At 37.2% G+C, this 25,774-nt stretch overlaps 1 protein-coding gene and 1 long non-coding RNA gene across 19 annotated transcripts in view; one reads left to right on the top strand and one right to left on the bottom strand.

Moving 5' to 3' along the window:
• LOC136831178 (uncharacterized) overlaps positions 1–15,241 on the top strand; it is a 1,009,691-nt gene extending 994,450 nt beyond the window's left edge. For 12 of the 18 annotated variants that reach the window (XM_067091138.1, XM_067091135.1, XM_067091145.1 and 9 more), the window contains 9 exons: positions 1,205–1,235; positions 2,681–2,821; positions 4,655–4,765; positions 4,971–5,092; positions 5,267–5,399; positions 6,363–6,568; positions 8,176–8,334; positions 11,172–11,270; positions 14,168–15,241. In XM_067091138.1, the coding sequence (XP_066947239.1) occupies positions 1,205–1,235; positions 2,681–2,821; positions 4,655–4,765; positions 4,971–5,092; positions 5,267–5,399; positions 6,363–6,568; positions 8,176–8,334; positions 11,172–11,270; positions 14,168–14,390 (1,225 nt within the window). In that variant the 3' untranslated portion in view covers positions 14,391–15,241. Of the gene's footprint in view, positions 1–1,204; positions 1,236–2,680; positions 2,822–4,654; positions 4,766–4,970; positions 5,093–5,266; positions 5,400–6,344; positions 6,569–8,175; positions 8,335–11,171; positions 11,271–14,167 lie in introns of all 18 variants that reach the window. The other 6 variants (XM_067091137.1, XM_067091134.1, XM_067091139.1 and 3 more) reach the window with 1 other exon arrangement.
• Positions 11,055–25,646, bottom strand: LOC136831182 (uncharacterized). Its single transcript, XR_010850793.1, has 4 exons — positions 25,413–25,646; positions 15,608–15,775; positions 13,552–13,860; positions 11,055–13,360 (listed from the first exon to the last, which is right to left on the bottom strand). It is a non-coding gene; the product is annotated as an uncharacterized lncRNA (long non-coding RNA).
• Positions 25,647–25,774: the final 128 nt, after the last annotated feature.

The following is a 25,774-nucleotide window of genomic DNA, read 5'->3' as shown; positions in this document are numbered from 1 at the left end:
CATGACTATTTCCACCTTGATTCCCACCATTTTAACCGACTCGATTTCAAAAAGCTCTTTCTTACATGTCGTTTTACAAGAGATCGTATCACCGCAACACGTGATGCAAAAGCACTGGTCATAATGACTCCAAATACATGCGAGATAGAACATCCGTTCATTGCAGAAGGAAAAAAAAATCGTATCAACCAGTTTTCGGAACTGAAGGCATTGTTCTCACATTAGCTTCATTGCGCAAAGCAGCGAGCAGTGACGCGTGAGATAGTAGATGTGCTTCAACCCCTCTTGCAATGCGACTGACTTTTGAAATGGAAATATTGACATTCTGAATGGTTTTTCATCGGTGAAAAAAAGATGAACCTTTTTCTTTTTTTACCTTTCATGATCGAAAATGTCTCAGGAAGTCGAACTGAATAGTTTTTAGGTTTTTTTACATTTAAAAGGGTCTCAAAGAAAATTTAACAAAATTGTAAGCTGTTATCGAATATTTTAATTTTTATTTACTTAAAATGTTGTGTTGTCTTTATATAAATTCAGCTAGTCTGTTCTGTATTGCTATTCACGCTGGGTTTTTTTTTTCTTTCAATATGTATTTTAGCAGCACAGGTCAAAGAACGTAAAATGCTTATCATTCGATTTTTTAAAACTTTATTACTTTTGTTAAATCATCCATAATTCTCACGTAAGATAGAAACGTGAGAAGGAACATTGCATGCTGGTATAATCAAGGATTCGTTCCAGAGTTATTTTGTTGCACCGATCTGGCCTTATTCTTATTTAGGCAGATCTTGCAAAGATATCCTGGCTATACTGAAACTGCAGTAATTCGTCGGGATTCTGTTCATAAACTATATAGTTTTAAGGGCATATCTTACTGTCTTGGATTCGATGAATTTGCTTACACTAGGTCCTAAGGATAAAATGTTGGCAATCGTTGTTTTATAATAAAGGTTTATACATCTTGTATCTTTATAAAAACCCTTATTCATTTAATATTGTCGAATTTTCTTGACTGCCAGCAGTACCACGGCATCCGATGTAATGAGCTGCTCAGACATATTATTTTATATCTAACCCATCATTATTTATTTAAAACTCGTATTTGTCAAAACGTGGCTCTGCAGTACATTAAAAAAAATTATTGGCATCCTTAGGGACCCACATTATTTTAGTATTAATGTTTTTTCACATTTTTTGTTTCCAGTAACGAGAACCTGTCAGCGCAGGAAATAGAGGTAAGTTTCTCCTTGATCCATTTGTACATTCGAAAGTGTTTTCTTGAAAAACTGTGATGTGTGAGGATTTTTTTACCTGCCTTTAGTATCGTTCCCTTTGAAATGGGAACTTGGCTCTGTCGTTTCGTGGGATGGAGCTTTTTCATGCACGGATACGAATAAATTGTGCAAGTATTCAAGAATGTCTAACAAAATTGAATTTTTATGAATATTGTATGCTTTGTTGTGGACTTTCTCCGCCTCTGGGCATGAGTGAAAATGATAGTATTTCATCCAATTATTACTTCATTTCTGGTAACTTTCAACCTTGTTGATGCTTCTCTCACTCTCCTGTTTGTCTTGCATTGATACTTGTAATAATTATTTATTACTTTTGTAGTAATATTAGGTGTAAGTGCGTAAAACTTGAGGAGTTATCAGGTATCAGCCTTTATGACATTTTTTGTGCCGTACCTTACCATTTGTATAGTAACGCTTCAGTTTGTACTTTCTGTGTAATCTTAACTTTAACATTCCTTTGAGTGAGCGTAAGAGATTTATCTTTGTAATGACAAATATGCATAAAGTTATTTGACAGAATATTTTAGAAGTGAAATCGAGAAAAAATGCTTTTTCATAGACTTGGGAAACGATCGGAGAGTCGGTTTTCCTCACTCCACGTCCATGACCTTATAAAAGATAGAGTTGGGACTTCCTTCCATTCAGTTAGGCCGACAAGTTTAATTTTAACAGGCATTCGGCCTTAACATATAGATTTTCAGTCCATGTGTGTATTGTAGGAGGAACTGTTGCTATAACACACACACACACACACACGCACACTATTTTCTAAATCGGCAACAGAACTGCATTCATTAGAAAAATCTGTGACTTAATATTTTGGGTGATGAGGCTAAATATTTTTAAAGAGAATTTTAAATGAAAATCACATGTATACTTTATTTTTCACTTCACTTGCTCTTACATTCTCATAGTAACATGTCAAACTTGCATTGTATACTTTATTTTTCACTTCACTTGCTCTTACATTCTCATAGTAACATGTCAAACTTGCATTTTACACCAGTAACTTCACCATTCATCCCGCGATTTTTCATTGTAGTGTCGAAAGGCCTCGATGCCTTCAGTAACATGCATCCGTGCCCATTATAATTTTTCTTAATAATTTAATGCTTCACGGATGGAGTGGTCGAGCTGTGGTATTTTTAAGTCTGCAGATGGTGGATAGGTGAGCCTGTGTGGAGTTTTTAATGCAGGAAATTCCTCTTTCATATTAAAAAAAAATGCCCCTGGGAGTCTTTAAGATTTGTGATTCCCATACTAATAAACATTTGAACGTGATATAAAGTTAATTTTAATTTGCTCAAAGCTATTGTATTGGTACTATATAACCGATTTCCCTGAATTGTGTCATATGTATCATACGTATTCCCATGCTCTTGCAGAACAAATTCAAGCAGTTGTCGCTGGCGATCAAGACAGATCGTTTAACTCTCAAACAACGGTTGGACGTGCAGCATCGACAGAGAGATACTGCCGAGGCCAATTTCGAAAGAGAGTTGGAACAGCTTAGGAAGTCCATATTGGTAAATATTGTATTTTGACAGGTTTTATTTAATTCGTTTCCATTTTATATATTTTTTCTTGATTCACCAGAGAGAAGGTAAAAGAAAAAAAACACACAATGTGATGATGGTAAACTCTGGAAAGGTAACGCTCATTGTCACATTATTATATGTGATGATGTCTCATAAACAATAGGATCCTACAGGTATTGTGTCAGAATGGATATGTTTATTGGGTTAGCCTTCCACGACAATCAGAGTAACAGGGGCAGATCTATCGTTATTGAGAAATAGCATTTATGAAAGTGGCACATATTCTCCTTGAAACGCTAAGATATCATCAGTTACGAAACCCGTTCCATCTCGTAAAATAAAACCCTGATATCTTCTTATGTCTGATACTGATGGAATTGTATTTGAAGGATGCAAAAAGTGGCAGAAATTCTTGGGGTTTGTAAGAAAATAGAAATAATAATTACACTTCTTTTTAGGTTGGTGACGAAGGTCCGCTGAGACTTGGAACAGCCACAGCATTTTGAGATAATGAGTCAAGTTTGACATTGTAAAGGCTAACAGAATAAGAGATGTAAAATTATTTATTTAGTTAATTATGCGTAAATAGTATAGAAAAGTCATCAGGCACAGTTGTATGTGAATTACTTACCGGACTGGTATGCTTTAGAAGCGGAAATCTGAACGAATTTGAGCTCCAAACGCATTGTAAAAGAGAAATTCCCCTGTAAATAATATTCCAGCCACATATATTCGCCATTGAATAAGTAGTGTTAGTTATGCTGGTCTGTTGCTGATGAAGAGAGAGATTTAAAGATTTAAGCTAAGAACCATATTTTATAAAATAAAACCAGAATGAATGTGAGATACAGTACACTTAAAAAGATACAATACAAAAAATCAGGTAGATTACTAGCATGTTCATTTTTCAAGATATGCTCTAAAGAAGGAAAGAAACTTCATTTGGTGACAGACATGTCCACAAATTATTTGTATAAACTGTTGTTGCATTACATAACTATGTACTGTTTGAGTTAGGTATCAAGCTCATATACTTGTGGAATTGGAGAGCATCAGAGGAGTTCGCTTGGACTACTGGAGGAACAAACTGGGCAGTACTGCAAACTTGCAATATGGATTACTGTGCTAGCAACAACTTAGGTTTATGTAAGATTCACGACAGCTGGAACAGTGGTCCAGTACTCAATTCACTGTCAAGAGAATCTGAAAATAAATAGTTGTTGCATTGCTAAAAAGTTATCCCTTTCAGCAAAGTACAGCATTATGTAGTGTGGGTAAAGAAAATTTGCAGTTTTGAAAGACTTAAATCTTTCGGACTATTTTTTCTGTGTACGCATTTTATTTATAATTGCATAAAAAGGTTGCAGAATTTTCTCTCAAGACCTAGAAATTCAAAGGGTATTCGAAGGACACAGAGAAAATTATTCAATACCAAAACTGTAAAATATTTTTTATGGTTCACTGCAAAGTCATAAGAAATAGTATTTAATTATTTTGATATTTTGATGGCACTGTGAATTTTAAAGTTTAATAAATATGGAAGTTTGTGTGCTTCCTTGATACCGTACTCTGACTTACTTTCCTTTACACTGATAACTTCATGGAATGCCAAATATATTACTGGTGTGTTTAAAATTACCCATCTATAAAGTCATAGTTAGCTAATATATAAAGTTTTTATTTTGTTTTTTAATAAAAATTCAAATTGGTTTACATCTCGACATAAACCCAGATAGGAATAGCACTGTTATCATAATTCAGAGGCCATAATGTTTATGCTATTTTATCTTGCCTAGACAGTGTATATTTTTTCATCCACAGGGACTCCATGAAGACTGTTTAGACACTGACTTAGTGGATGCTATTATGCAAGTTCGTAAACATGTTGATGTTTTAACAACTTCTTCCAGCAGCCTTTTGTCAGCATCTGAGGTTAGTACAGTTATGCTTTGACTTTAAATAAGCGCTACACCTAGCAACTATATTTTTGGATAATTCAATTGGAGCATTTTATGAGAATGAACTGTTACATATAGGTTTGAAGTGTTACAGATAGGTTTGAGAATTTATGTTTTGAAGACTTCTGTTTTGATCAGAGTATCATCTTTGTATTTATTTCTTTTGATTTTATTGACAGGTTTGGGGAGCAGTGCAGCAGGAGTGGAGAGTGTCAAAAGCCCTAGAAGTTTTACTATTACATGTGGAAAATGTGAATAGACTTTATGAACATGACCATCAGGAGCTTGAAGAAATGCGCAGGTATGTGCTTTCCAATCCTTTGGTTGCATTTACCATACAGGTTTTTGTTTGTTTAACAATATTTTAAGGCACCCATCCTGGTATTCAGCATAAATCCAGATGTGCATGTATGGAAATATATGTATAAAGTTCATGACTTGGCATAACTTTAAGAATTTCTGCTTAATGCTTCAGAGTGCTTCAGGAGAATCAGATAGAGTATCCTGCCACCTCTGGTTCCAGTACATCACATTTATCATCAGCGGGTGACTTGGAGGGAGCCAACCGAAGAGGACGTGCACTTAGTGTAATTACTCTTAGTAAACAGGTGTGGAGTCAAAACTTTCAAGTATTTCACCGTTTTATGAACATTGATAATTTCTGATAGCAGGTTCCTTTGCCTTTGAAATTTGAAATTTACTCTTTTGGATTTCAGTTTAGGGAAATACTGTAGTATATTTTAAAAAGATTAAAATGTACAGTAATTAGACAGCTGACAAAAATTCTTTGGGGGATGCAGGACACAAGTCCATTACACTATCACAAATTCATTGCACACAGGGGGTGAATGAGTAAACTGATTTTAGCTACTGGTACAATTTCAATGAATCTACTTTGACCCCGTTTTATTTTTAATAACTCGCATAAATAGATTGTGAGCTCTCTTACTTTCCAGTCTTCTACTGTATATAGCTGTCTTAATTTAGTTTGTCTGTTAGGGGTGAATCATAATTGAGTGCTCACTCTCTCTCTGACTAGATAAAGTACTCAGCATGGTCATGGTTTTGTCCTCATAAAAAACATGTAATTTTTATCGTGTTCAGTAACTGGATTCAACCAAGAGTGGCAATATTCAGGCCTTATCTTTTTGCATTGTATTAAGTGTTCAAGTGGAACTCTAGTAGATAACATATATATTTTTTATTCATTTTGCTTGCACTCTGGCAAACATATATTTCTGTGATGTTTGCATATGCAAAATATTGTCCAGAATGTATCATCTGCAATGTTTAGCCCCTTGATAAAATGGTTTCTCTAGTCTTGTGACCAATTTTAAATTTTGTAGTGTGTAATTTTACTGTGCCAGTTATTTGCATTAACTGAAGAACAACAATATTAAAAAAATATTTTTTCATGTTGAGCTACACAGAAGACAGAAGTCATTGATTAATATTTTTATTGAAGTACAGGTATTTGGGGATGTCAAGAGGTTAGTGATTTTTAGCTTGTAGTAAATGTTACTTGTTTACTTGTGTTCTAATTATTTGCTCAGTATTTTCTCCACCAACAGACATCGGAAAATGGTAACAGAAGAATCAGTTTGGGGCCCAGTGCGTCCAAAAGTGTACTTAACCAGTTCCTCAGTCAGCGGAGTTCCAGGCGACGCGTATCTTTGTTTCCAGATATACGACCTTTCCATCAAGAGTTAGCAAATACTGTTGAAAAGGCAGTAGCTGCAAAAGCTCAAGAAAATAATGAGGAAAAGCCAAGCAACAAGTAAGTTTAAATGTGATCTTTTTCATTTTGTCTTTGCATCTTCTCTACATTTTGTAAGTTTTGCGTGTTTTCAGATTCCCAGTTGAGATGTGCTGGTTATTTTCCTATATTAAAATCTTTAATTTTGTAGAGTAAAATAGGTACAGCATATTGTCTTTCTGTGGTAAGAGGTCAAGTGTGTGAACTCTTTACTTATTTACTCGAGGTACTTTGTATCATTGAATACCTTGAGTGTATTCATTGAAGAACTGTGTTCAGCTGTTGCTGAATTATGAAGGAGTAACTGGCAAAACTAATTTCAAGCTTTCCTTATTTAACCATCCAGATTGTTAAGACTTCATATTCTTAAATATTAGGTATATATTGTTTCGTTGTCATACCATGATCCTGTTCATATAACAGTATACATCATACAGTACTAAACTTTTGTGTATGCAATTTCAGTCTTAGATTTCCAGATTATACACACCTTACCCATTGTTTGATTTGCTTTTTTTTCTCACTGAATGCCAATTCTGGAGAACCTGTATTGTATGTCATGGTTTCAAAATACTCGAGTGATCAGTCTCATTAATCCTTTCTCAATCTAATTTTATTTTTGCCTCTTTTTGCATACTTTTCCCCTGTTACTTGCTTCTTAGATTTTGTTCCTAGTCTCATCTCTCTTGTAGAGTTTTGCTGATTAAAACATCCTTATTTGCATCTTCTCAGGTGTCAACCTCTTCCATTACCATTTTCCATTATAAAATCCATGAGATCAAACAGTGAAGGTGAAATAACACTCCTTGCAGGACCCAAGTATTTCCTGCTTATTCACTTGACAGGACCCCATCACATTAACTTTGCATGTTCTTGGCTCCTTGGATAATTTCAGTTAGCTACATATTTAACAGGGATACCATAGTGACACAAGGCCTTCCATAATAATTATCTGCAGACATTCAATTGCCTCCTTGTAATCAACAGTAACCTATCAGAAGGGGATTTTTAAATTCCATACACTGCTGCAGTTTGTCTTAACACAAATATTTGATCTATGATACTCTTGCCTCTTCTGAAACTCGCTTGTTCATCTCTTAAGCATTATATGAATTTCTCCCTTCCTTGCTCTCAAGCCCACCACCTCATAACAGTGCCATCTAACAGGGACCTTTCATAGCTTCAGCATTGAAATTATTGTTTACTTTAGGTTTAAAGTAAAATTAATGGATTGGATCATGAGAACACAAAAATTTGAAATAAATTTGGGTACTTGAGTCATCAAGGTGAAGGGTATTGATGCATTCAGTGGTGGAAATTTGGCCATTGCTCTGATCTCAGTGGTGCCTAAGGCCAACAGAAGTCAGGTTCTGCTATGTGATAGATCACCAAGGCTATAGTTAATGAATGAAGCAAGGTGAATGGTTTGTATTTATAAAACAAGTTATCTTTAAAGAATATTTTTCATACATGAACTAAAAGTGCTCACCAGCATTCAGTGTCCTCTCGTACATGTTGTCTCCTGTTTTAGTTCTTTAAATTATCCAGGTTTGGTTGCTTTGATAAATGAAGGATAACTAAATAGATCATACTGTGATCCAACTTATTAACTATATTGCTTTTTGCAGCACGATGATGAGATCCAGCATTACAGAGGAAGGAAGAGAGAGTGGAGGTGAGGACACAGACAGTGCTGGTCAAGATAACAATTCACCCTCAGCTGCAACTCTCCATTCATTAACTCAATTTCCTTTGTATGGCCAGTCTATGGACGATCCCAGTGACATGTAAGGATTCTTTATACGTTCTTAATGATTAAAAAGAAAATTTATATTTGTGGTACAGGTTTTGTTCACCAAACCTGTTCACAAGTTAAATATTCACTTAACAGGTTGCTGCCCAGACAAATACAGTAGAAGTAACTCCAGAAATAGGATTTATGTTGCATTTAGAAGATTATTTGTAGGTGCTTAGTTTCTCTGTATTTTATAGTTGCGCTAAGAAAGTTTTTGTTTACCCCTCTTTCACTTGCTTCAACAGGTTTCATTTCATGCTCCAGCCACTTAATCTTTAATATAGCAGTTCTTTATTTTTTTTATCTTGAATTTATTGTTTTTGCCAAAAGATCAGTAAGCCTCTTGGGAAAGCAGTCATGTACAGCTACCTGTGTGGAGAATAATTTCAGTAACTAGTATTATCTAAGGCCTGAAAGACAGTGTGAACTTTCTTCAAGAAATTAGCACTGGTAATTACCTGGCTCTAAACATGGGTAACTGACCTGCTGTTTGAGTAGTACCCCCAATCTAACCTGACTCAGCCTTTCATTTTTCTCTTAACCCACTGTACTCACACAAGAAATTTTTATTGCTCTCATATGGTTACTAGACTTCTTTGAGTGTAAATGAATCTGGCATCAAGGCTGGTGTAGGTTACCTTACTTTTGTGTATCTTGGGATTTGCATGCAAGGGCTTTGATAGTATTAGATGCATGTTCTAGATAGCTGGGCATTTGTGACCTTGTTTCAAAATTTAATCTTTAAGTAGCACAAATTTGTAATTTTGTAGAGCCCAGTTAGATTCTCTCTCTTAGCACCCAAGCTAAGCATAATCATTGGTATATGTATTTTGGTATGTGCACCTGTTTATAAGCACACATTTATATGAAGTATTTCATTCCTTAAGGAAAAGGAAATTGTCATGTCACAATATCTGTCACACCTGTATGTCCATTTCTTTACTTCTGGCCTTTATTGGTCACATGACTTTGTCATTTTTACTTCCTTGAGGAGTACACTTAGCTCGAAGTAATGAAGGTACTACCAACCAATTTAAGAATGCAGTTATAGTTTGTTTCTCTGTCCTGGCATTTCATTTTTGGTGGTCATTTATGAAGGTTTCACATTTCTATGGCCATTTTCCTCTATAATCATTTCCTTACTTTGACAGTCTGTTTCCAATCAGAAATTTGTATTGCAGCCATACCATTTACTAAAATTTTTTTGGGGTATGTATCCATCACCCCCTCCTTTTTAGATGCCCAGTCTGTCGATACAAGTTTTTATCCAGTCTTTAGCATAGTTTACTCTGTGCTATATAATAAATTTAAAAAATAAGATCTCTTGGTTAGACTCGTGATACTGAAGTCAAAGATTGAGGCAATGAATGCATTAAAAGATCCTCTTACTGTGTCGATGTCACATCAGATTAATAACTGATGTTGATTTAAGGGGCTTACCATTTAATACTGGCTTCCCTTTTAACAAGATCTAATGGGGCTTACTCAACAGGTCAGCAGAAGTTATGGTTCAAAGGTAGATGGTTAGGTCCATCTTTGATGAGTTGTACTCACAAACACATTATCAATGTTGTCACCAAGAAAATGGCTTTGGCCAAAATGTGCAGTTCTGAAACTTTCCAAATAAGTCAGGAGTGGTACATTTCCCTAATAGTAAATACAACTCCCTAAAGACATTCTCAGTGTCAATAAGGTAATCAGTTTTGTGTATCACAGGATAGCTACTAGAAATGCATGTAGGAGGGGAAAATGGCTTTTCATAGTTGGCCTGAGAGGAAAGTAACCACCTGTATGGTGGGTGGGAGATTGGAGACTGGTGATTGACATAAGCATCCTCAGAGTTTCACAGATAGCTCTAAGATGTTCATCAACTATGGCTCTATTGGCAGTAGAGGAGAAAAGGCATTACAGTTATGTGGACATTCGACTAAAACTTATTGGAAAATTTCTCAACCAGGAGAAATGGGCATTGACAAAAATTTAGCATAATGGTTATACAGTAGTATTTACATTTCATCATCACTGTTTCATAATCTTTTACCTGTATATAGAATGGATCAAAGGCAGATTTTGTGAACAGTATGCAAAGGATCAACACTACTCTATGATGTTGAATATTTTTGTAAACAGCAATACTGCATTGTGTCCAGGACTCAAGAGAAAGTGGATTCGTTATTGCTATTACTGTATGTGTATTAAAAAATGTTTTTGACGGATGAGGTTTGAATGGTAAAGAGGCACCAAATGTCACAAGTTTAACAGAAAATGGTCTACCTCCTCTAGGGTCTGGCCCTTTACCAACTCTTCACTATTAGTTTTCACACACAACCCAACTATTGTATCAATCTTGAGCATTTCCCAATGCAGTGTTTTATTTAATTTTATTTTCATAATCCTAGTGCAGAATAAGAAGTCCACATACTCAGTGATTGAGCATGTGTGTTAAAAAAAAAAAAAGATGCTGAAATGTCTGCATTACCTGAACAAAAAATGGATGGATGGTCATATCAAGCAAGTACTGTGATGTTTAATACCTGAGATTTTTGTTATCTGTCTCAAGGATACAGGTATCAGTTTATACAGTAGAGTAAAAAAGGGCAAGTAGGTAGGGTTCCTTTTAGTAAGTGAGAACTTGGCTACCCTCTAGTCCTTTGCTTGTAAATCCATTGCTTATCAATGCTTTTGTAACATAATTGGTGTCAGTTTATGGAATTTTTTTTTTTTTGTGACATTTACTGTACATGTGCATCTAGTTTCATTTAATCGAGATAAATTATAAAATTTTTAAAATATTGAGTGATTTTCTACATGAAAGTTTCATTTTTACAGGTCATATGAAGATAGTAATACAGCACTACTCCACTCCCAAGGAACAGACACACAAACAGGAAACAGTACTTCTGGGTCCTTTGGTCCCCAGTCTCAAAAGTAAGTGATTTATGAAAGTATTTTATACCATTTAATTTTGAACAAAGTAATATTACTTTGATACTGAAAAATCAAAGTGTTGATTTATTTTCTGGCTACTTAACAGTAATAAACTTTTGGACCCCGGGCAGCTATTGTTCTGGGACCTGTATCAACAGCAGTCGATCACTTTGGAGAGAGCAGAGGTATAAAATGTCATATATTGCCAGAATGCTTTTCAAATGTATATTGCTTCACATTCTTGGCCAACTGTCTCAGCAGAGGAAATAGGTCCCACCCAGTAGAGGTTAGTTGCTGAACTTCCAGTTCTGATGGCTCTTTGGCATCTGTGATGCAACTTTGATACGTTTCATGTTAAGCCTTGACTAAGTTTTTCATTTTCATCCTTTGGAATCTGAAGAATATTTGAGATAATAATATACAATAATTCTTGGATGAAACCAGTTTCCATGTTACCCGTGCTCAACTTCTGGCAGGCACTGAGGGAAACTGGCTCCAGGTGCACTATCTACAGTAGTAGCAGTCCCAAAGTCTCCCTTCGTGGAAGTTGCTCAAGCAAACACAAAAGGATCTGAAAGCTCTTTTATCTTTGCATGAGATGGTTTTCCAGCTAGATGGAGATCAAGCAGTACTGCAACATACAGTATGATACCAAACTATCATTTTAGTAGTTGATAGTATATAAGAAGTGTCATCCTGGTATACTGCACTAGTCCTTTTACTTACCGCCTTCATCCTTTCTTGGGAGTTTACTTAAAGATGGGTTAGTCATACTCATGTAGTGTTTGGTTTAGTCATACTTATGTAGTGTCTTGCAGTCATGCACACTGAAAGTGGCTTGCTAGAGGATCGTTGTTTATTCCCAACTTCATGCTTGCCTGGTTGTTTATTCCTGGTCTTCTGTCACCAGCAAAGGGTGAGGACCATTTGCCCTGTCCATTAAGAGACAAACAAGGTAGATTGGGGGAGAGGGACGCCTGTAGACATACAACAGCTTTGGGTAGACTTCTGTGCTGATGGCATAGATACGATGAGTCGGGATACACAGGCAAGGTGGCAGTGTGGACAAAGAAGGATGGCTAGGAGAAATAAGGCTGTCATCTGCCAGGCAATTGGTTTCCCAAGCTTTTATGGATCAGTGTGGTAGTGTAGCTCCTTGGGAATGTTATATATAATCTAATCAACTTCCTTCATGTTGTCTTCGAACCATAAAAGAATTTGCCCTTAAAGGTTTCAACAGTTTTTTTCCTCTTAATTTTCTCTTTTAGCTGCCTGGCCACCTCCTTTTTGGTCAGCAAGTCAACATCATCTTAATCTGCCTTGATTGACAACTGGAGATTGTAGGCACAGGTGTTGTCTACTGAAAGAAAGACTGAAATCAAGAATATCTATCTTTCCCCTACACGTTATTTGACTGCACCCCATCCAGAGTATCTGCCAAGTTGTTGATAATCCTTTTGCTGAGCTTGAGTTATCCACACTTGATAATATGAATGTGCCTTGAAGGTTGAGATGTTGCCCATGTTTCTAAGCTGAATGAGAGGTAGTTGGGTGGTGTTAGGAGACACTGCCTGCCATGTAGTTACATGGTAATGTCAGTGGCCTTCATCATGTCCACACCTTGCAGTTTGAATTCCAGGCTATCAAAGAAGTATCAAAAAAGCTTTGTGACAAATCTTTAAAATCCCATCAATTTTTTAAAACTGAGATTAGCTTGATATTCACCTTTGAGTTAGAAAGAAAATGTTCAGGCAATACAAGCTTGGCAGTAGAATCCCTAAGGCATATTCTTTTCCCAGGTACAGTACAGAGTAGTATCTTCTCTTGAATGTCTTTCAGACAGGCCCATCTAGTGCATATATAGGATCCACTTGGCTTTGTTGCTTTCGATATGTCAGGAACTAGGAAGTTTCCTCATCAGCACTAGGTGCTTTATTTGGGCTTAAAAGTAAACAGCAGCACTGTATGTTTGAAGTTCCTTTGCTTGGAACAATGGGTCTCCTTTCAGTCCAGTCTTCAATGTCATCACTTTATGACTGTAGAGCAAAGGTACAGTTGGTCTTTGACTCAAGCACTTTGAAAACCCACAGCTGAAAAAGAAATGTGGAATGGTTTCAAAACATTGCCCTACCAGCAACATAAGCTTTCTCAAAAATTATGGTATTTTTGGAAGATAATTTTCATGAATTTCTTGGAATAAATACAGCAATAGGATATGGGTTTAGTCAATATCAGATACCAGGTTATAAAGAGGTACATACCCACTTCATTTACTTTGTACCCACTTCATTTACTTTGTCCCCATCCATTCTAGTCCAGTAATGTGAACTGTTCATTTTACTGGAGCCCTATTCTGCACAATTCCTCTTGCTGTTCTCCATTTCATGATCACTCTTACTAGTTCCTGTGACTCACAGACCTTGTCCTCCCGTCACATCTTCTGGAACCTTCGGTCATTAGATCAGCTATGTCCATTTTAGTCACCTCCCAATAGTGTGAATTTTCTTGCTGAATGTAGTATATTTTTCCGATTCACAGCATCCTCCGTTTTACTTTAAGGTCTTTTCACATGTTGCACTCATTTGTCATTCTGCAAAAAATGAAGTGAAGAATATAGAAATTTATGAGCAACCATTGTCGAGATATTGTGGTGGAGATATAAAGTACAAACATGCAGTCCTGTTTCTCATGTTCAGGAATGAAAGTTATTCTTCCTTCCTGGTGGAGGTGGCATAAACATCACGCTCTTGAATGGTTTCTGTAACTGTGTTCGTTTTGTTAGTGCATGTCAGTATGATAATTTTATACTTCAGCCCCCATTAATTATTGATATCCTTGTCTTTAAATTGTAATAATTAAACCTTAGTCTTTAATAAAAAATTTTTTATCTCTTGCAGCTGGTTGAATCAGTGTTTGGAAGAACTACTACGTAACTACAGAACCGGAAATTGGCCCTACAGTAACCAACAAATTATAAGGGGCGTCTTTACATCATTCCTTCTTCTTGTAGCAGTATTTTGTCTTATCATAGCAGCCACTTCTGCTGATGAAGGGTTGCTAGAACCACGCTGTCCGGACTGGACTATATTCATCAAATACAATGGCCTGCCACCCACCTAGACCTGTCTTTTGTTTTAGTGTGAATTTTGACTACTGTACTTGGTTAATTTATTTTATTCACCATAGATACCTTTTAAAAGTAGAGGATTTATTTCTATAGAGGTACTAAAAATTTTACTGTGAACATTATTATGTAAGTGGTTGTAAAAATGATGATGATACTGGGGAAAACTTTTCATTTCTACTGATCAGGTATGGAGATTTCACAAACTTTTAGTCGCCTTTAATTTTTCCTGTTTCAATAAAAGATTTCATATATGACAAATTTTTATGTACTAAATACCTTATTTGGAAAATCACTGATTGAAAGTAAATAAATATTTCATTTCTGTCAGTTCTGTTACATCGTGTTTAATTCATCTTGCATACATTTACTGTTGTTCTGTGCATTCTTCATCCCATGCACATTCTCCTACATCTTTGTGAAAGTTCAGAAGTTTTTATGACCACTACTGTACTTTTATTTTTTATACCCCACTTTAAAAATTTATTTTTTCATAGGTACTTAATTTGGCTATAGGAAACACATTTAAGTGGTTGTAAATTTGTTATACAAACAAAAATTTTTTTAAGCTGATCAACTACAGTATGTAGAGTAAATATACCGAGTATGTTTTATCATCTGGTGCACTTAGTCTCTCCCATTTTTTTTATAGTGCTTTAGATTTTTCTTTATTTTTTAAAAGCTCATGGAATGATTTTAGTGCCATTTACCTCCAATAATGCCTTGCCTTCCCCTTGAAAAAAATCTATCAAAAGATAAATAATGTTTGTCATATTATTAAGAATATTTTCATTTACTGTGATAAATATAGTCTTGTCACTGAAAATTAAATAAATTATATATTGTCTGTAGTATTTTTCTTTGCCTTAAACCTGTTCTTCAATTTCAGGTGTGGATATACGGTATATATATGTACATATATGATAAGTTTGTGGAGTTTTCTTTTTCCCACAACCTTCTTTTTAACAAAAACAATTCTCACTTTATAGGCTAACTGCTTACAATACATTTCATCTACTGTAACCCAAGTGAATTTACTGTAACCCAAATGAATTACTGTATATAAGTTTAATACTATACTCTGACTGCTGAATCAAGGATAAGTCCCTTATGTAACACAAACCACCTGCTTTGCATGGATGTAAGATTCGTCATCATCACACAAACCCCTCCTATCACACAGTAACAACTCGCCTTCATTGCATGCACTTACTTGCTGTATATTGGGCCCCTCTATGTCAAGCCTCTTCCATGTTATTTAGTCAGCACTTTTTCAGGCTTCTACTTTCTCCAAAGATCACATCAAATCAAAATACTAATCGGTCTTTTCTTGTGTTAATCTGTACCCCCATCTCCAGTGAAGTATTTCAATAAATCTCACCTAGAAAAAAAAATTAAGATTAAATTTCTCTTAAATATTTCTCAATACTAATTTAAATTTTAAATATTCCTTTTATATAAAAGATAATTATACATTTTCTTGAATCTTAAAATATACAAATGAAGTTTCTTATATGCATTATCCTCAGAAAGCTGGTACAGTCACTGAAGTTTAGTAATGTACAAACGAACGCTCTACTCTGCCACTCACTCTGTATACAATGCCACTTCTTCCTTTAGCATCAGGGACAAAAGCAAGGTTGAAATATAACTAGGCAAAATTCAAGTTACCTTTTAAATTTCATGTTTTATTCCTACAAGGACACTAGCCCTCATCTTGTAAACGGAGACTCATTCCTTCGGCTGAGGACACAGTACTGTTCAGAGATGTTCATTGGTGTTTACCTCCCACCTGGAAAGCCAGCTTCCCAATCACTTAAGTGAAACTGGCAAGGATGAATCCTGTAACCACCTATGCACTTTAATGTGTGATGTGGAGGATGTCAGCTTTTGCCAGTACAGTATATGCTTGTTTGTAACCTTACATAAATTAAACGGAACTCTGGAACTCTGGTTGGACCATGTAGCCAATAAAGGCCCAAACAAATATCCAAGGGATTGTGGGCAACATCCCTCATGTAGAAAAGAGTTTAAAGTAATTGCCTCTACAACACAACTGCCTTCAGTATCTGTAATACCAAAAAGTTCCCCTTGACACTAAGCATGAAGCATGCCCAACTTTTGAGTCCTATCAAAGGGTATAGAGCCATAACCATTGCCAGACAACTTTTATGCCTGCTTAATGACAACCTGAAAGCCTAACAAGACAGTGACCTAAAACACTTTCATCTTGTGATTGCCAGTATCAATTATAGTTCTCAACAACCAGTTTAAGATGAGTCTTGCATAGGTACTGTAATTTGTTGAAATGACACTCGACAGCACAGCAGCACCCGTCTGTTCTCAACCAAAAAATCTTGATGAGGTTGAGAACTGAATACTCTCTGTTTCTTATCAAGGACTGATGGGTTCCGATTTCATAAATATGGAATGGACAAGAAAGAGTGGGATCCACACCCCTCTGAATGCTACACTAAGATGAACCATACAATTCACCCAACCTTCTTGCCAATACTAAAGCTAGAAGAAAACTGTCTTAAAACTGTCTTACACAATGTTTAAATCCCCTCACAGAAACATCTATGGTAAGAAGTCAGAGCCCTTGAACCAGAAGAGCCAGGAAAGGGCCAAGAGTTAGTCCTTACTGTATGAACAGCAAGGAACTAGTCATGGTTGAAATGGACAAGACCGCAATCTGGTGAAAGAGGTTCAATTAGAGAACACCAACAATCCAAGATGTAGATCTTTCAACACACTGGCAATAAGATTTAGCAGATAAAGATCCCTCCTGGCACACAGCCAGTGAGGAGCCACTGAAGTTGTCTGGTAACAAGACCAACACACAGTTGATCATCCAGCGGATCGGGTAGGACTGCAGAGAGCAGATGTCTCTGTTGTCCTAAGGGTGCTAGATTCTTCAACACAACCAAAGGGAGATGTGTCCTGATTAGTCACATGATGAGCTGGTTCATCCAATGTGTTCCCAAACATCAAAGCTTTCTGCTTCGTGTGGGTGTAAGGGCCACAAAGCCCTCAAAAGCCTGCCCCAATGACTGAGCTGACCCACCAACACGTTCTGCTTGCATGGGATACATTCACAACTTGACAGTAAGGTAAACCAGCCCAACATGCACCTCTTGAAAAATATGAGAGTGGGGGTTTAATGAAACCATGGGATAAAATACACATTTAGTATACAGTATATTAATATAACTCTTTAGAATGCTTTAATCAAGTATGCTGTCTTGGTTCCACATGCAGTCAGGGTAAATTAGAGTATAACAACCCTGACAGCCCTCCCACAACTGCTCAAGACCACAAAGAAAATTAGCTAAGGATACAACAAATTTCACTTGGGAAAAATATAACCAAAATGCAGCAATTGCTAATTTTCTTAAGACACTTAACGTAGTAACCAACCAATTAGCATAAATGAGTAGTCAGGCTACTTCAAGAAAGCGGGAAATCAGGTTGCCTTGGAAGGGTCAACCCTTAACTTTTAAGTTATTAAATCTCTGCAAAAGTTATAACTTGCGGGTTGGAGATCAGAGAACCCATCTTTTCCAGGATGTCCCATGCAAGTAAGGACCATGGCCACTGAAAATGACAAATGCAGACTCCATGGTAAAACCCTAATACACTTGATGGAGGACACTGGATGCCGAGGAGTAGCCCTGGTTGTACCCTGTGACCACTGGGATTTGTGATCACAAATGAGTCTGGTGACCTAGAAAAATGCCTCTCCAACTGGGTCAGTATGGATCCCCTACTGGAGTAGAGGGATAAACAGGAGTCTGACCATGCTCACATTCAGGGGCTCATGACTAGAGTCCCAAAAACCAAGCAGCAGTCCAAATGTATGACAAATGGTCAAACATGATCCCCTTTACTAACCTCATGCTATGGAACCAAAGTAGTACCTGGAATGTTTGCACCACTGCCTCAGTCAGATGGGGTAGGAGTGCAGCCGCCTGTCCCAAATGGGATGGCACACAGGCCGGGGCAATCCCTGGCCATGCAAGTGAAGATTCAGGGGTATGGTTATGCTCACAATGATCAGGGGACAAATTGCAAGGACATCCCAGGATGAAGTGAAATAGCTCTGGGAGCCATGACAGCTTAGAGTCTGGGGAAATACAGGCTCTTCCCTATATGCCTCCTCATAAGCAAGAGCTTGGAAAGAGTCCGGGTCAGTCATCCTCTCCTGGAAAATTTGTAAGTTACCAGTGTAACAGTCATGCATCAGGGACCAAGCACGAGCAAACAGCTTGCCTTCTATTCCTTGATTTGTAGACCCTCCACTGACAATCAACAACAAGACATGCTTGACATAATTCCAAGATGGCATGCACTCTCTACCTCCGCAAAACAAACACAGAATGCAGGCCGACTGTCATGGGTGGCAAAACCTACACAGTTGTTCCATCTCTAGACATTTACTGATCATTCTTATCAAGGAAGGATATTCAGGTACCATCATTCTGACACATACAACCCTCAAACAAGCCAAAGCACCCAAAAGGAGATACTAGAGCTCCGTCAACAAGTTAGCTGAGGTGTGTGGGTGAATCCCCTACCCTCTCACTCATCTGCCACTAGTTAAATTACAGCATACCTCGGTAGCAAGGTCTCTCATACCTTGCTACCAAGCTTCAGTAACTGGACAAGCTTTTGCTGAACATATTCCCTACAAAAAACAATGGTTTGTAACCTCACTGGAACAATTTTTACACAACATGTACCATCTAAACAACTCTGACCATTCATCTGTCATTCACATACAGCATCTACACTCGCCTGTCACCTTCTATTTCACTTCTTGATTTACCTTTCCTTCCATCCTACTACCCTGTTACAAACACCCTATTTTTTTTTTTACTCTTTTGCCATGAACACTAATATTTGTTGCTCTATCTTCATTAATTTAACTTGCCTTAGAGCCTTACTTCAGCTAACATTCATTTTTAAATATCCCACCTAAAAAGTTTAATTTTTAAATCCCCCAACTTAAAAACTGTCAAACTCGTCACCAATGTTTGCTGTTGCTACTCAATAATATCACCAAATAATGCCATATCATTTGTAAACATTTGTCACTTAACATAATATCCACTACCCTAACTTGTGCACAAATTTCCACTTCTTTCCCTGACTTCTTTCAACACACCAAATAAATATGAGTCATCTAAGGCCTTTCATAATTTTTACAATTAACTTTACTTTTTTACAAATTTAACAATGATAAACTTATTTCTCTAACACCAGCTTTCCATTCTTCTAATTTTTAATTACTCTCTTGACTTTATCAACAGTCATTCCACAAACAATCTACAATTTACATCAACCCCTTGTACTGTACGTATTGTTTCAATCAGATGTGCCTACCTTCTATCCTTTACATTCAATTACACAGGGCAGCTTTCTCATCACACAGCTTCTCTCCATTTAAATCTTTGCTTGTTAAGCTGTCTCTATTCACATAAGTCCCACAAGCATAATTACTTTTTCTACCTAAAGTGCTTGCTAAGATTTATATTAAGGTATGGTGGCTATTTAACTTTCTTTTTTTTTTTTTACAGGTTTCCCAAGAGCAAGAGCCTGAGTTGATATAAGGGTAGCCTAAACTAAAAGAAGTACTTCACTTTACCCAGTCCTTTTGCTCTCAAAAATTCTTCCATTACATTATCCCAATACAAACTACTTTTATTCCATCTTCTAACACCTTTATCTACAAAAACTTTCTGTTGGTCTTGAGACACCAGCCTTGACTTCTGCATGGCCCTGAAATTCCTACTTTGGTATGTTGAAAACACCAGCCACTAGAATCAGGCAAGCACTGGGGCAGGAAGGCCATTCAACACAAATTTCAAATTCCATGACTAAAATTTCATACATTCTTGAATCAATGTTTGCCAATCTGAGATTAAAACAAGTAGTAATGAGATGCTATTTCTTTTAATGCACATTTATTCTTTCTACTGGGCTAAATTCCCTATGTAATTCATTTATGGAGCTACCAGGCAACGAATTAGCCCTTCATTCTGTTAAAATGTGCTCAACTGTAATGTTTGTTTGGCAGACACCACAGTTCAGCCACTTCCTCCACTAACCATTCTGCATTAAAAGGTAGTGCGCTGAGTTCTGATCGCTAATGAGCACTCAAGTTAAGTTTATGCTTTGGAACTCCTACAAATCCACTTTGTTACCAGTGCTTTCAGTGTTTAGAATTTGTAAGTTTACATTAAATTAGTCCACCTTTCTTACCACTAATTTAAACTACACTGGCAGATGGGATCTTTAAAGTCACGGGGAATAGATGTTTTGGAGTGAGCCAGGGATGACACAACATATTATAATTGCCCTGTCATCTTTCTTATTTCCCTAAATACCAACATGAGCTGACCTCAAATGTAAGCTTACTTAGTTTTCTTGCATGCACTAAGGCCAATCAGTCCAACATTTCTTGTACAATGTGGGGAACTGGTACTGTTTCAAAGATGCTAGTAAGCCAAGAGTAGTGTTTGATTCCATGAACACAAAACAATCTAGTTTTACCAGTTCTCAAAATATAATTACTGCTCTAAGAACTGTACATGGACTGGCTGTGAACTGAACAATGCCTTGCTAGTTTTTTCTTCTTTATAATATTATTAGCTACTTCAGCCATTACCCTACTATCAGATGACTTTGATCCATCTTTAAATATGGGAATCAAGTTTGTGTGCTGTTCCAAAAAGCCACTTTTGATCACATTTCCTGGTGTAGACTTCTTTCCTATTTCAGCTGAAACGGTTTTCATTGATGGACACAGCAGGGTGGTGTCTTGGCTGGAAATTAAGGATGTCCATTTCTGTTGTTGTGACTCTTACTGCTCTTAAACCTGGACAAGGCAGGGGGTTTCTTGCCTGGAATTAAGGCCGGCCATCTCTTCTGCTGTGATCCCTACTGGTCTTGGAATTGAAATATAAAAATTTAAGGCAAAGGCCAACCTGTTCTTAATTCTGCTGCCAGCCTATCTTCCAAAGGTTTTGGGTAATACAGTGTTTTGCTAGAAGACAGCACTTGGATGGTTTATGTATTTGCAGTTTTGGTTTCCCTGATATCAAAATATCTAACATCTTATGCTGGTCTATGCTGTACAGCCATACATCTGACATAAGTTATCCACTTTGCTTAGACTTAGGGGTCTATAGGCTCATATAGGATGCTTTATCAGCTTCCCATTCAACATGTACATATTGCCACTTTTAACATATATGACAACTTTATGTGCCTGACAAAGATTAGCAATGAGGGAACAACAGCAATCTTTGCTCAAAGATGACACCTAAAAATTCACTTCATCTTATGAAGAATGCCATGTTTCAAATACAAAGTTTGTATTTCTTCTTGCTTCCTGATTCTAGTGAATCTGATTGCTTTAGTTTTCTGTGGGAAGAATTGAAATTGTCGACTATCAGCCCACTTAACACAAAAAATTTACCATGGTTGAGCATTTCTCACAGGGTTCTTGAGGAGTAAATCTATTACAATAAACAACGATACCATCCACAAATAGTGAACCTTGTATCGCAGTGGGAACGCGATGATACTTAAACCAAAAGCATGTGGTGGTACTTCCTGAAGGTGTGGTGCTGAATATTTAGATTCAACTTGCACTTATGTAAAAGTCTGTTATGGAATCTTTTGTGATAGTATACATGTTTCCTCCAGTTATCCATGTAGCATGCTCCTTCAAAGCACCTTTCCTACATGTAATATTATACAGTATAGCTTTTCTAAGTCAGAAAATAACAACAGTTTCGTTCTGCCTTACAATAGCACTCTTAATCTCCCTTGCTGGGGGGTCTAACATGCATTTGCTTTTTCAAAATCCAAACTCAGTTTCAAAGTAATTTTTTTTTTACTTTCTAACAGCCTCATGATGCTATTGTTCACAATTCTTTCCACTACAGTAATCCTCATAAACAGCTTGTAAGGGCTATTAGTCTATAGTTCTCGGAAAGATCCAGATTATCCCCTTGTTTATCCCTTTTTTAGTTTACATTGTCATTTTGCAGCTTGTGTACACTGGCTGTGATCTTTTAAAGAACAGTTCATTCACACTTCATTTCTAGAAAAATGACATTATGGTCAAACACGAAAGATTCCAGATTTTTTTTCTAGTCATTTGTAGTTTTCACAAGTATAAAAACCAGAGCCTTTTATGTGGGAACATTACTGTGCAAGCAGGAAACTGTTACTAAAATGTGGTAACAATGTGGCCATTGCAGGTAAGTAAAGCTACTCACCAGCTATAAGTTGGCACTTTTCTCTTTGGCAGCAGAGACTACGAAGGGTGGTTGAGGTGGGATTTTGATAAAAGGCTCTGGTTTGCATACATGGGAAAAATACTGTAGATAATATTTAGGCCCTGACAAAGGTTTACTACTGCCAATGCCCTTGTTTCAAGGGACATGAGGGAGTCACACCTTCTGAGCAAAAGCTCTAAGATAGGACACCTAATTTGAAGTTTACCTGAATTGTGGACTCCAGCTCAAATCTTGCCTGAGTGCTGCCCTGCAGGGGAAGGGAGAAGTGGATGAGAGAGAGCCAGTAACTCATCCATACAACCCCCTCCCTTGTGCCATCCAAGTACCTTAGGCAAGTTGTTTTTGTTTTAGTTGACAAGGAACTTGAAGTCTGCACAATCTTGTGAGCAGCCACCACTGGTTCTATGAAAAAGGTGTCTAAGGGCTTGTGGGTGACATCCTGAGATAATGATATGAAGGTTATCTGGTACCAACAGACACCTTGCTGATTTACCCATGGAAGCAAAAATTTCTCAAAATGGCTAGGGAAAGCCAACAATCCTAGCTTTGTGAGCCCTTGCCCCTGACAGGACAACTCAAATAAAAGTGCTTTTGGACACCTCTTTGTGCCTGCTAGTAATATAAAGAAACCTAAACACACTGGCCTATTAGGTTAGGTTATCATTAGATAGAGCCACTCCCCACTAACAAATTCTTGGAAGGACAGGTTCAAAGTTTTTGCCATAATCCCATGCAAAATGGGGATGAGGAACCCCTAGCCCTTTGAGGGCCAGACAAGATACAAGAGGCCATGCAACAGGTCACTATGCTATGACAAAGGCTAAAACTAACAAAATAAGCCCTGAGGGTGAAGACCTCAATGCAAGGCCTTTCCCAATGGCTCTATGGTTCTTAAGTTGGGCTGCAGAAGATGAGTCACAACCCCACTCTGGAGGTCTAAGCTAAAAGATGGTCAAAATTGTTTGAAGGTCCTATGAGTACAAACAACTTCACCATGGAAGAAAGGTCCATGCCCTTCAGTCTTAAGACTGCTCGACAGTGTGGCAAACCCACTTGTGCAACTAAATCACCAACAGTTGTCACTCGACACTACAAAGTGACTATCACTTGATCTTGAAACATTGCAGCTATCAACAATGAAAACATTTTCAGGCAGTGATGTACATATAAAAGCAGTCCTTGAAAAGTGGACTATAACCCTCCTGAAGGATACACTATCCCTGCTTGTGGCACCTACTGAGGGGAAGTCTCCTTTAGCATCAACTACAGCTACGTTTTGAGTGTGATCTCTCTGTCTGCACACGCACAACCTAAGATCATGCAAATACCCTGGAAATTCTGATTAAACCAGGCACCAGTCAAGGGTCCACTCATTCATGCACACATCACAAAACTCAGTGGTTATCATAATGCTGCGAACTTTTGTGCCTGAAAACTGTCTTCATGTGCACCATCTGAGACCATACATGCACACATCAGGAGTTCTAGACAAACCAGGTACTGCATAAGGCTTTGCACAGTCACACTCACACAGATCATCAGAAATCACATAATTATCTTACAGCAGGGACCAGTCATAGTAATCTCCTGTCTGCAAACCCATGATCTTGGGATCATGCCAGCTCTTCTCTGAGTATCTTTGTATGAACAGGGGAACTGTGAATATCCTAAAAGTATGTAAAATCACAAGCTGAACAATTTTCATCCTGACTACAAAAATGCTGAATGCAAAACTGGATCCTAACCAGGAATGGTGGAGCATGCAATTGCATCCTTGTTTCAAGATTGGCCAAAAGAGGTCATACAGGTTTATGGCAACATCACATATCTAAGGTAATGGGATGAGTAACTTTACAAGGTATTCTTCCATGTGGAAAATGAGGGTTTTGAATTCTTAAGTGAGCAGAAGGTAAATGGCTGACACGATTAACTATCAAATCTGCTGTATAAATAAAACACTTCTGGCAAGATAAACTAAGTTTCCTTGGGAAGAATAGAATAAAATTTTCTAGGTCTGAAATATTAAAGTTTCATTATCTTTTGAAAACTAGTCTAACACTTTAAATACCTTGGTTAAAACAAAGCCCTGGCCAGATAGGATCTAGCAGCTGGCATCCTTGGGGCACTTTCAGCCATTTTGTGCTTAAAGGTATAGAAGATTAAGTAATGATGTATCCCTGTAATTACCATGCATCCTAGGTTAGGTCAGGATACACTTAAAATAACATACTACAGCATTCCTGTATTTATCACTGCCACATTTTCACGGTTGATTTTTATTTATTGTCTTGTTCACGATTTCATGTATGAACTACATATTCCACTGACTACTTACATTGCATTTTAAATTTTTTTAACCATTCCTAAAGATGCAATTTAACATTCTAAGGGTTTCCTAACCCACATGCCTTTATTTTTGGCAACATTAACGGCCATAAACGCCCGAAAAATTAACAATCGACAAATGTATGACTCATCTGTTTCGCTAGGAAATGAATGATAATTGCCACATGAACAAATAAACACACCAGCCTAGGCTAGGCTGGAGCAGACTCACACTCAACATTAGGATACCTAGCAGAACCTAACAGAACACGATCACGTTAACATGCTCATGTCTACAATAAAAGATATATAAATATATATTTAAAGTAGCCTAAAACTTAAGTAGGGCTAAACAGTTATCGTCGAGTGTAGACTACTAACCGTAAACTCACACTCGGCCAATTTCGCCTTTTCTTCACGGGTCACCCCTGCCGCTCGGGAAAATCCAAACCTGGTTTCTTGTCCTTCCTTCAAAGAAAAACCAAGCCTGCACAAATTTCGAAAGGCGTAATTTCTGAATTTTCCATGGACGGCTGGTCACTGGGCCTTACGGGAAACCCGTTCTCGGGCCGTAAAGTTCCCGCAATGGTTGTCTGTTGAGTTCACTTACACAAATATTTTGGCCTTTGACCTGCAAGGTTTGGAAGTCTCCAAGGATCGTGGAGAATGAAGTGAAGTTTTCGGTGCCTACATTTTGAGCCTAAAATTCATTTGGCAACTCATTTGCCGATGATAATTTGCAT

Source organism: Macrobrachium rosenbergii, chromosome 48 (genome assembly GCF_040412425.1).
Source record: "Macrobrachium rosenbergii isolate ZJJX-2024 chromosome 48, ASM4041242v1, whole genome shotgun sequence".
Classification (NCBI taxonomy): Eukaryota; Metazoa; Arthropoda; class Malacostraca; order Decapoda; family Palaemonidae; genus Macrobrachium; species Macrobrachium rosenbergii.
The sequence above is the reverse complement of the archived record's forward strand: the minus strand, read 5'-3'. Positions and strand labels throughout refer to the sequence as shown.